The sequence below is a fragment of the Leptosomus discolor genome, chromosome 2 (genome assembly GCF_034619465.1).
Source record: "Leptosomus discolor isolate bLepDis1 chromosome 2, bLepDis1.hap2, whole genome shotgun sequence".
NCBI classification, from domain to species: domain Eukaryota; kingdom Metazoa; phylum Chordata; class Aves; order Leptosomiformes; family Leptosomidae; genus Leptosomus; species Leptosomus discolor.
The window spans coordinates 104,638,268-104,650,543 of record NC_141392.1 but is presented as its reverse complement, the minus strand read 5'-3'; the positions used below and the strand labels follow the sequence as shown (position 1 = coordinate 104,650,543).

The window sequence follows — 12,276 nt, the reverse complement described above, 5'->3', positions numbered from 1 at the left end:
ATATGTTGAGAGTCCTGTATTCATACTCTGGACATATTTTATGCTCTGTCATTGTGTGATCAAATGAAGTTCCACCTGCTGTTTAATCCAGACATTTCAGGGCCTATGTTTTCTTTCATCTGTTGTTAGAAATAATATGCCAGGTGCTATATAAGACAGAAGTAAAAGAACAACAGCTACCATAGGGAGCTTACAGGCTGAAAGAAAAGCACACATAGAAAAAAATCAGTGGGAAGTCCAAAGCAGGCCAATAATAAATAAATTAAAATCCAATAAACTGAGAAGTTCAGTATCAGCTGTAGTTCAGTCTTACTCTCGTATCGTGATGGAAAAGTCAGTTAATTGATTAGAAGTCTTGCTGATGTGCGTCTTTTAAAGTATGTGAACAAGTCCACTGAGACTGGGGCCTATTTTGTGGATGGATAGGTTATGGAAGCGCTACAATTAGGAAATAGAAACAGCATGTCTGGCTATTACGGCAAAATGAATGCACAAAAAGTGAGGGCCATCATAGAGGCATATACTTGTGCAAGACTTCACAGGTGAAGAAAGAGAATTTACAGTGATAGGTCAGGCTCAGAGAAAAGATTGAGAGGTTAAAACTGAGATGATGACATTTGAAGGCTGGGTAAAGTGATTATTGAACTGATGAAAAGCAGCGATATCAGATGATTTCTGTGCAGTGACTGTCAAAATGCTCACTTAGACCACAGGCAGACAGGAACAGGATACAAGAAAGCGTGTGTCCATTAGCTTATACAGAAACTTCACTTCCCTGACCCAGAACACAAAGTAACATTCTACTGACCTGCAATCCAGTACCAAGTGCAGCTCAGGCATGGTTCAAAATTGAGCCCCAAGATATTCACTGCTTCTCCTTTACCCAAGTTTTCCACAGATGTAATTCTGTGGCCTTCAGCAGTTTTATTTTGGATTTACGTTGAGTGGTAACCTATTCTATAGACACAGAAAACTGAGTAGAAGCAGCGTAGCTAAGGCTCCCTCTGTACTTGTACCTCATCAGGAACACACCACAAACCTGAGCAATGGCAGCAATCATCCCCACCACAGCACATGCCCTTGCCCAGATTTGGCCCATGCCAACCAGCACTAATGTCTCCTTAGCATGGTAAGAAACAGCACAAGCTGGAGCACACTCCTGAGAGACATCCAGTCTGCTCTGAGGACAAAAGCTGTGCCATGCCAGCTTGGTCTTGGGCACTGGCCCATGTCATTTCCCGCTGTACATGTAGTAGCCTCAGGGCTGAACGAGCCATCTGGATCTGTCAAGCTGGTTCCAGCTCAGCAATGTCTCCTGATATTTCCAAGCTTAAGTCTGGAGAGCTTCAGCTCTGAAAGGTTCCTATCACAGTCTTCAGTGTCACCTGTGCAGTATTGCACTGGAAAGCATGACAGATACATCACATTTTTAAAAAAGAAAATGAGATACTAGATGTAAATGACAGTATTTGCTCTCCCATTTATGCAGATCACAGCATCATTTTACTATACATTCAGCTTTCACAGAAGCAGACATCTCTGCACTTTTAAAGCCTATCATTTTTTGTCACTATTTTGAGCCCTGTTGAGAGTTAAGACTTCTCCCACTATATTTTAGTTTCCATTTCAGGGGCAGGTTATTGCTTTCTATTTAGACAAGTTTGTGGTGCAGTAGTTTGCATATTGAGAAGGGATTTTGACTAGTAATTGTGTCCCTTGTCTGTGGACTGTGTGTTCCGTACATTGTTTAAAACCTTAAATTGTAAGTCAACCTATTTTCATAATCTCATCTTTATTTGCAATTCATTGCCCATCGAAGCATTCCATGCTTACACTACCATTTTCCTCTGTGTCCTCTAATGACGTAGAACATTCTATCGGTAGGCCCACCATGAGCAAAGGGCAAGCTGAAACACTATGGATCTATGAGACAAAGAAGGTGAATGGCATAAAATGAATGCACATATTTTATGGCACTTGAACATCAGCATACGCAAGAATTCTGTGATAATCTCTCTGACTTCATTACCATGAGATAAGAAGGTTGCTGCTCTGCTCATGAATGAAGAATATGCCTTTCATTTCTATGGTTAGTAATAAACCCAGTAATTTCTAGGAAAAACGTAAACTGAATAAATAAGGCCATGTATGTCTGTTGCCGAAGGACTAACATGACTTTGAAGTACAGTCCAACCTCACACAAAGATTGTCTTTGTAATACTGCAAGAACCACTGAGACTTTAGATTAATTTATGCTTCATAGGGGCAGAATACAAAAATTGAATCTCTTCAAGGGCTGAAGAAACTGACAGGAGCCTTTTGAAAAGGCAGCCTAAACAATGAATTAGTGATGTGAATAGGTACAGTCATAAAATACAGGGAAATAAGAAGTTCTCATGACTAGGAAGTAAACTGATCACTAAGAGCTACACATATCCCTCACGGAGATTCATAAACCTAAGGGTATCACAAAGGAATTCTAATTTCCTTTGAAACATTTATGATTGACCCTGTTCAAAACACAGTACAGCTATTTTGCAGGACGGAAATTGTCTTTTTTGTGCTCTCTATAGGCTCTTCTAGACAACAGGCTCATTGACACTAACAAATGTATTCATATAGGATAGCTACAAGACAGAAATGAATTCTAATTCTAATTCTGCTGGATAATTGAGGCAGAAAGAGATTAACTGAATTGTCCAAATTTGCACAGGAATTCTTACAGCAAAGTCAGAATCTGACTTATGGATCTGCTTGCATGATCTTTCCCTTACATGAAAAGGAAATTTATTTTCTTCCTTTTTTCTCAAACACACCAAACCCATAAACATTTATTCCAGTTTAGACTACTCTTAAAATTTTAGTCTAGTTTTGGGCAGAGCTTGTATGAATAATGCTGACTTCTCACAAGGGAACAAAAATGTTATGCTTTTTATCTTCTTTGGATCATTCTATAAGTGTTTCTGAATATATGTATATGATATAACTTTGGAATAAATTAATAGCTTCTTTTTCAAAAATACAAAACTAACGTTTCAATGTAAAGATTCTTTATTATGAGGTTAACAGAAAGATCTCATAGTTACTTACGTGAACGCAAAGGATCCTTCAGAATATTTTTGTTATAACTTTCATTTGATTTGCTACTCCTATGCAGCCAAATTAGAAGACAAGCATATGAGTTATACAATATAGGCAGATCATGTGAGCAGTGTCTCCATGGAAACTGCCTAATTTGTGCTTTTATTTAATTAGAGTTGTCCATTACTTCTCCAAATTAAATTTAATTTAAATTCACATGCCAGTCATTTTTTTAAGTTGTGTACGACTTTTTATCCATCACTTAACAAGATCTCTAGTAGGCTGTATTTTCGCAGAGTGAGTTTATTTAACGATTGTGTTTATAAACGAGATGTTTATTTGACAGCTCAGCTTGTCCAACATTCTTAACATCCTTGGGACTTCTTCTTTTCTATGCAAAATCTGTGCTATACTACTCATTGTTATCAATTGTATGTTCTTAACCTCATGAATTCTCAAAACCAGGAACGATTTTTGAGAGTATCCTCGTGAGTGTATTCACTCATTTTGCTTGCTGCGAAAGAATTGGGAAAAAATCATAGTACAAATAAAAAGTGCAACCAAGACCAAGAAACATATGAAGTGCATGTATTTGCTAAATGGAGCATTGAAACAGGCAAAACAGAGTGTCTGTTGTAAGCTGAACCACAAAAACAGCTTACCTGATACAGGGAAAGTCTGAGTTGGTTCAAACTTATGGGAATGTCTGCCTGAGGATATGAGGAACATGAACTGATGTGAGTTATAGAACCACAGAATCGTAGAACAGTTTTGGTTGGAAGAGACCTCTAAGATCATCAAGTCCAACCTTTGCCCTAGCTGAGGTGTTTAGAAGCCAACAGCCCTTGGTTGTGCACTACAGAAACACGGTCTGCAATACCTGATTTTATCTTTCTCTGAAGAATTGCTGGTTGAACGTGTAGTGAGAGGCTATGCAGTACTCCATTCTTTCGCTGTTCTTTTGAGGTGTCTGTTACACACAGATGGTAAGAGGTCATACGGTGGAAGTCTCTATATACTCAAACAACTTCCACTCAGCTGAGATACCAGTAAAAACATATAATAGGGCAAAAACATTTAAAAAAAATTTTAAAAAGATAGTATTGTGTATTTACATGAAGTACATTACTGTGATATTTTGTATCCTAATCTATGTATTCTTCAGCCAATCTGGTACCTTAAGGAAGTGTTACTGACCCAAATTTCTATATATAGCTCCATGTTAGAAATATCTGAGCTATGTGCCAGGTCCAAAATAATTTATGTGCCAGCATGACAAGAGTGCAATGCAGAGGCAACAAGCTGCAATTCTGAAAGCAATATAGGCAGGGTAGCTAAGAGATGCACTCAGGCCATTCAGCAGGTTTCTGTGTACCTCACTGCATTCATACAGCATAGACATTACATCTGAGCTTAAGTACTTTTCCAGAATTACAGAAGTTGTGTCTGGCACAAAAGTAAATGTTATTGACAGGAGAAAGTCACCATCACAGTATTATCAGAGTTCAGAATTGCAGAATTTAAATGGTTGTGAATAAAAGGTAAAGAAAGTGGCCCGAGAATCAGAAGTGGCGGTATTATCGTCAGAGGTGGGAAGTGCTAAAGGTACAACTTGAGGACTGACAATAATGATTCTTCTTGGAATAAATACATTCAGGCTAAAAGGCAGTAGAATTCAACGTGACTAAGCAAAGCTGGAAAGCACAATGTAAAATATGTTAAAGAAGGGGCATTTATGAATATTATGACACTAGTGATCTGAAAATATGTGGCAAAATTACAAAAAAAAAGAACACTAAAACAACTGGCAAAGAGGAATAGTTACTGTGGATAATAGCACCTCAACAGCTTCACAGAATCAGAGACACTGAATGGTAATAGCTATCGCTGAGTGGATTTAAAAACTAGTGGAGCGTTTATGTCTGGGTACATAAAAATATTAGAGTTATTAAATAGCTACTTTGTTTCTGTCTTTTCAGAAGAAGAGGGTGGCGATCTGCTCAAGTCGGGCTTCAGTTTTCCAGGGACGCCAGAGGAGGAGCTAGGTACAGATATCATCTCTCAGATAACTTGTACTGCTTGCACATCCAGAGGCTGGGTGCAGCTGCGGGGGTGCGGAGGCAGGAGGCTGCTCTGTGGTACAGCCTTTCTCCAGCTGCAACGCCCACGTCAGGCGTGGCACCAGGTGTTGTTAATGACAGTGGCCAAAAACCTCTCAGTCCAGTCCTTCTGTGAGTTTCTCACGTCCTATATAAGGTTAGAGAATCGAAAGCAGAAAAACATCAGATTTGGGTAACATCCAAGCAACCAAGAATTCAAAAGAAGGCGTTCAAGGAAATTATCAACTTTGCTGCTTTTGTCTTTTTCTTTTTGTCTTACCCCTTAGGGAACATAATAATTGCAGAAAGAATTTTCAATGTTACCTTTTAAATTTTAAAAAATAACAAAAGCAAGAAGAAATCAGAAACTCATAGAGCACATGAGTGAAATTTTCAAACCTCTGTCTCACAAGGCTAGTAGTAAAATGTCCCACTGGTTTCAGTGTAGCCAGATGTATACCATATAGATTGAGCAAAATCAAGTTTCTGTTCCTGGAATTTCATATTCAGATTGTCACTGTTTTGTGTGAAATCCATCAAAATTTTGATTTATATGCAATTACTTTATGTGGTTATTTTTGGAAAAGAAATATGGAAAGTGGTTTCTGTCTGTTTGCTAGTTAAAGCTCCCTTTATTCAAAGTAAGCGTACTTACATTTAAGAAGTTAGTGTAACTGTAGTTTTTCTCCTTTTATGCATATGCTCATGTTAATACATTGCAACAGTTTATTTTGTGTTATTAAGCTATTTTTGTGCTTGACAAGAATATTATAAACTCTTGCCCTGACCTTATTGTTGCATGTTGTTAGGAAGATAAATCATAGTTGCTATATTAAGGAAAAAAACAGAACAGTTTGAACAAGGAGCATGAATTCAGGTAGGGGATGTCATTATGTTTAAATAATCTCTTAGAACAGGATTTTCTAAAATAAGTAGTGTTGCCACTCAGTTATGTTCAAGTCAGGGAGTTCCATAAATGTTCACTGTAAAAATAACTGTATTGGATCTGTTTGTCCACTTAATATGAAAAAACAAGTGAAAAAAAGCTATGGGTTAAGTTCTAAAGACTGAACAGAAGAGTGTGTTAAGGAAGATAATTGAAGAACCTTCAGGCAGTTTCTGCCTTAATTAAAGTAATGTAAGAGGGAAGATATGGTTAAACATGAGGTTCCCTAGGAATCTCACAAGTGAATCCTATGGAGGAGTCATGAAATGAGGACGTCTCTCAGCCTTCTTGGACATCTGGATTTTTTTCACCCTGCTACCTCATTTCACAGCACACAGGAAAGAGTTCAGGTGCCCCAGGGTAGAATTCGTCTCATCTAGCATCTGGAAAGAAATGCAGATGTAGATGTCTGAACTGTAGATATCTGGATTTCCTCTGGAGTCAATGAAGAGTGATAGACTTTTCTAGGTCATAGCGGATTTGGCCTACTTTAGAAGCTTAACACAGGGTGAGATGAATCATGACCTAGAAGTGTGTCAAAATTTTTCTTCTTCCCGTTTTGTTGAGAAAGAACCGCAGGATTTCTGAAGGTGGACCAAATTTTATGTATAAGTCAATAGTATTAAATGTCAGGTGTCTACAGGAGTAAGGACCCTTGTATGAAATAGGTAATCAAGGACAGCAGAAAGGGCTTCTTCGAATACACTGCAGACAAAACTAACACTAGAGGCAATGTAGGCCCACTGGTGAATGAGGGGGGTGCCCTGGTGACAGAGGATGCAAAGATAGCGGAGTTACTGAATGTCTTCTTTGCCTCTGTCTATACTGCTGGAGATTGTCCTCAGGAGCCCCAGACCCCTGAAGCCCCAGAGGAAGTCAGGGTAAAGGAAGAGTTTGACTTGGTTGATGAGGACTGGGTTAGGGATAAGTTAAGCAAGCTGGACATGCATAAATATATGGGCCCTGATGGGATGCACCCGTGGGTGCTGAGGGAGCTGGCAGAAGTCATTGCTAGACCACTCTCCATCAGCTTTGGTAAGTCATGGGGAACAGGAGAGATGCCTGAGGACTGGAGGAAAGCAAATGTCACTCCAGTCTTCAAAAAGGGCAAGAAGGAGGACCCGAGTAACTACAGACTGATCAGCCTCAGCTCCATCCCTGGAAAGGTGATGGAACAACTTAACCTTGGCACTGTCTCTAGGCATATCAAGGATAAGAGGGTCATTAAGAGCAGTCAACATGGCTTCACCAAGGGGAAGTCATGTTTGACCAACCTGATAGCCTTTTATGAAGACATAACCAGATGGATAGAAGACAGTAGTGCACTGGATGTGGTTTATCCTGATTTCAGTAAAGCATTGGACACCGTCTCCCACGGCATCCTTGCAGTTAACCTGAGGAAGTGTGGTCTAGATGATTGGGTAGTGAGGTGGATTGTGAATTGGTTGAAGGAAAGAAGTCAGAGAGTTGTCACCAATGGCACAGTCTAATTGGAGGCCTGTATATAGTGGAGTCCCTCAGGGGTCAGTACTGGGACCAGTACTATTCAATATACTTATCAATGACCTGGATGAGGGAACAGAGTACACTATCAGCAAGTTTGCTGATGGCACAAAACCGGGAGGAGTGGCTGACACACCAGAAGGCTGTGCTGCCATTCAGCGAGACCTGGACAGGCTGGAGGCCTGGTCAGTGAGAAATTTAATGAAATAGAACAAGGGTGAGTGTAGAGTTTCACATCTGGGAAAGAACAACCCCATGTCCCAGTATAGGTTGGGGGCCGAGCTGTTAGAGAGTAGCGTAGGGGAAAGGGACCTGGGGGTCCTGGTAGACAGCAGGATGACCATGAGCCAGCAATCTGCCCTCGTGGCCAAGAAGGCCAATGGCATCCTGGGGTGTATTAGAAGGGGTCTGGTCAGTAGGTCGAGAGAGGTTCTCCTCCCCCTCTACTCTGCCCTGGTGAGACCCCATCTGGAATATTGTGTCCAGTTCTGGGCCCCTCAGTTCAAGAAGGACAGGGAACTGCTTGAAAAAGTCCAGCGCAGAGCCACAGAGATGATTAAGGGGGTGGAACATCTCCCTTATAATGAAAGGCTGAGGGAGTTGGGTCTCTTTAGCTTGAAGAAGAGGAGACTGAGGGGTGACCTCATCAATGTTTATAAATACATGAAGGACGAGTGTCAGGAGGATGGAGCCGGGCTCTTCTCAGTGATGGCAAATGACAGGACAAGGGGCAACGGGTGCAAGCTGGAGCACAGGAGGTTCCACATTAACATAAGGAAAAACTTTTTCACCGTGAGGGTGACAGAGCCCTGGAACAGGCTGCCCAGAGAGGTTGTGGAGTCTCCTTCTCTGGAGACATTCAAAACCTGCCTGGACGCGTTCCTGTGTGACCTACCCTAGGTGGTCCTGCTCTGGCAGGGGGGTTGGACTAGATGATCTTTTGAGGTACTACCCCTAACATTCTGTGATTCTGTGCAAAGATTAACACAAAGATATGCGCTAAACTGATCAATCGTCCAGCACTCTGGTTAAGATAAAGGTGGAGGATTAGTCAACAGAAATGAGGAACGGGAAAGTAAAAAACAAGAATAAAATTGCAACCAGACTACGAAGAAACTAAGCTACTTTCACAACTTCAGCAAAATACTTCGGCTATTTATGGCCAGAGGAGTGGGAAAAAAAAAAAAAAAAAAAAAAGAAAAATGCTAAAAGCAAGGAAAGAGCTGTCCTTGTTCCTAAATTTTTGGTCCCTGTTGGAGTCCTCTGAAGATAAGTAACAAAGATCACTAGGTAATGAATGGAGAGATGTGGATGGCTTTAATATTTTCAGAATGAAATCCTGTCCTCCTGGCTTAGCTGCCAAACCGTAAATCGCCAAAATTGGTGGACTGGATACCATTGAAATGTAAAAAATTATGATAATGTCTCATTCTCCCTTAGAGAGAATCACTGTAAAACAAGAAGGAGCATACTATGGAAGATGGAAACTGGGAAGACTTTCATAAGTTTTGGGGTAGTTGGTTAAGTTCAGTGCAGACAAGCTCTGTAGTTACAGTTGCTCTAGTGATTAATACCTCTACAGACAGCTAGGATGTATCTGTCTGTCTGTCTGTCTCTCTGGGCCCTGGTGTTGTGTTCTGTTATTTGAAGATTGGAGTTAAAATCCATGAACTGATAGTAACATCAGTGAAAAAGGTACGAACTATTAGATCTTTCTCAGCCTCCAATTTTTCTTGCTGTTGCACATATATAAGGTTAAATATTCATTGCAGAGAAATCTGAATCCAAGTCACTACTCTAACCACTGGGCTATGGAGATGAGCTCTTTCTTTAAAAATACATATATATATATATATATATATGTATATATATATATGTACCCCGATGACTATGTAATGATTTTGTATGAATAGCCTCAGTTTGAAGGACTGCAAGAGTCATTCATTCATTCCAAAAAAAAAAAAAAACAAAACACAGAAAGAGCTTTTCTTGAGAAGTAAAATAGTTGCCCCAAGTCAAGGCAGAGTAGAGATGATGTTCTTCCAGGTAGCTCTAACTGCAGGGCCATTCATTATTCCAGACTCTCACTGTCCCAAGGAGCTTCAGGTTGGTACTGAAAAATCTATGGCCCCAGGCCCTTATTTGTAAAACAGGTTCAATGTTTTTCTAGTGGGATTTCAGGGCTTTGGTGGGGATTAATTAATGTTTGCACAGTGTCTCACCAGAGTGAAAATGCTGAATAGTCACTAAATAATATTATTAATACAATGATCCACTGCTTAACTGGGAAAAGATTTCGAGGGATGGGACTGATCTCAACTCTTTTACATTATTGATTCTATGAAAGACATCATTAGTTAAAACAGGCAGAAATGCAATGGATTCCTTCAAAAAAAGCTTACCCAAGCATTCATAGTTTGTTCTCAAGAACAATATGTCATACCTTTTCCATTACTATTTATTTGTTAACAGAGTTCAGGGTGATAAGTATTGTCATGGTTACAAGATTCACACTCACACCAAAAATTCCTATTCTTTTCACTAGGAATATCTCAAATAAGCAAACTGATGAAAAGGAACAAGGCATGGTGGTAGGAGCAAGAGATCCAACATGCATGATCTCAAGCAGCTCACTCTAAGTCTCACGGAAACTGGAGTTTTTCCAATTCCAAGCTTTCTTCTAGCTGGTGGTTATAAAATCTGAACAATGTTAATGTATTAGAAAATAAACATTTCATGAACCTACTCTTTTCAATGCAAATTGGAAAACATTTATTTTACACATCTTTAACACTTAGTAGCTTCTAATGTTAAGCAAAGAAAGAGTACTTGCACTAAAGGCCTTTTGTTTCAGTAAATTACTGTTTTCTCTTCAGGAAAGAATATTGAATTGGTGTTAACAAAAAGGTTTAAACCTATAAAACAGATTGCAGTTACTGATAATGGTCTTAACCTGACCCAACCGCAAAGTAAACTGTAAGTTTACTTTGGGAGTTTAAGGGCAGGTTACGAAAATGTATTTTTATTTCACAGTTGTTCTAGTCATGCTTTTGATTAATTGGTATGGTTCAAGTGTCAGACTGTAACTCATAGTTATTCAATCACTGTTGATTGCATGATCGTGCCTTTATGACCTTGAAAAGAAGAAAGGATGTAGCTGTTCTTGAAATAAAAAAATAAATAAAGGCCTGATTTTCCAGTCTGTCTGTCTTTCTACGTAACTATCTGGCCTTCCTCAGCATAGTTAGTGTCTGAACACTGCGCTTCTCATGCTTCTTAGCATCATATAACAGGCATGACAGGAAATTTTCCCAAGGACAGATAAGGAGCTGGCAGTAGGCACTTGGCTTTCCTCTGTGTCAGATCCACACCTCGGTCCACCTTCCCCCAGAGCACCCAGGGATGGTTAAACAGCTGTAGAGTTTGACTGGAGCTGGTGGGGCTTCAGTGAGACACAGGGCTTGGCCACACAGAAACTGTATTGCAGAATTTTATTGATGTGACACAGAAAATGAAATCATGGGGAATGTTTTCCAGAAAACAAATTTTGAACTTTAAATTCCTTTCAGTTATATTTGAGAGCTTATTCTGTGAATTACTTTCAGTCATAGAACAAAATATTATCATGTGGCCTGAGCATCATATAAAAACCTGTTAACTATTCTGCATTTTAATTATAGGCTGTTGGCAACAAATGCTTACTAACAACCTGCAGACCAGAAGCTATTTCTAAAAATTAAACACCTCATAGTATCAGATAACTCTGCAAAAATCCCATTAGGCCCAAGGTCAATTCACAAGCAGAAGATATTTGCAAGGATGTAAGATTAATCAAATAGATCATTTGTTATGAATTATTCATCCATTTCTACTACAGAATTCAAAGGAGTTTATGCAATTGTTACTTTTTTAAGATGCAAATATTTTTGTTCCAAATGATTTGTGCATTCTGAGAGGGCTGTCCAGCTGAGGAGGTGCCTAAGTTCAGTTGCAGAGGAAATGCGTTTTTTCCAAATGAGGAAGATTCATCCCATTGTTAGACACATCTGGATTACTGGGACAAAGCTAAGACAAATGTTGGACTCGATGATCTTGGAGGTCTCTTCCAATCAAAACTGTTCTCGATTCTATACCGATTCCAGTGTCTTCACTGGAACAAATGAAAAACCTTTCCAAAGAAAACAGAGAGAGTGAAGAAGTGGGGAGAAGGTGAAACAGCTTGAGTTAAGTTTCACACATGGGATGTGGGATGTTAGCATAGGAGAAAATTATTTCTCTCCCCTGTGCCCCAGTCACCTCCGTAACACCTGCGTGCAAAGCTGATCTGCAACATTTACTTTCCCATAGAGAGTGCAACCACTGCAATGGAGATGAGAGACTGACTCACCTGGCTGCTTCGCCTTGCCTGCCTTCTTCACTGAGTGTCTTCGCTGTATTGTCTCCTTGCAAAAGGATAAAATGTGCAGCCTTTTAAATGTATTCCCATGATGGGCAGCTGAAGTGAAGTGCTCGGCATTTCCCCGGAAAAAAGTTAACATGCTCTACCTTCACGTTCACTATAGGCTGCTTAGGCTCTGTCGAGGGCAGGACAACTAATTTGTATTGGCACAACCAGGGTGGTGGGGGTACTTCCAGCATGGAGGTACA

The 12,276-nt window shown here is 39.9% G+C and overlaps 1 protein-coding gene across 2 annotated transcripts in view; it reads left to right on the top strand.

The window, feature by feature from the left end:
* Positions 1-12,276, top strand: part of DLGAP2 (DLG associated protein 2) — a 401,254-nt gene that overhangs the window by 292,893 nt on the left and 96,085 nt on the right. Inside the window, exon 4 of one of the 2 annotated variants that reach the window (XM_086461530.1) lies at positions 5,061-5,126. The exons of the other annotated variant lie outside the window; for it this stretch is intronic. Within the exon in view, the coding sequence (XP_086317656.1) occupies positions 5,061-5,126 (66 nt within the window). The remainder of the gene's footprint in view (positions 1-5,060; positions 5,127-12,276) is intronic. 2 annotated transcript variants of the gene reach the window in all.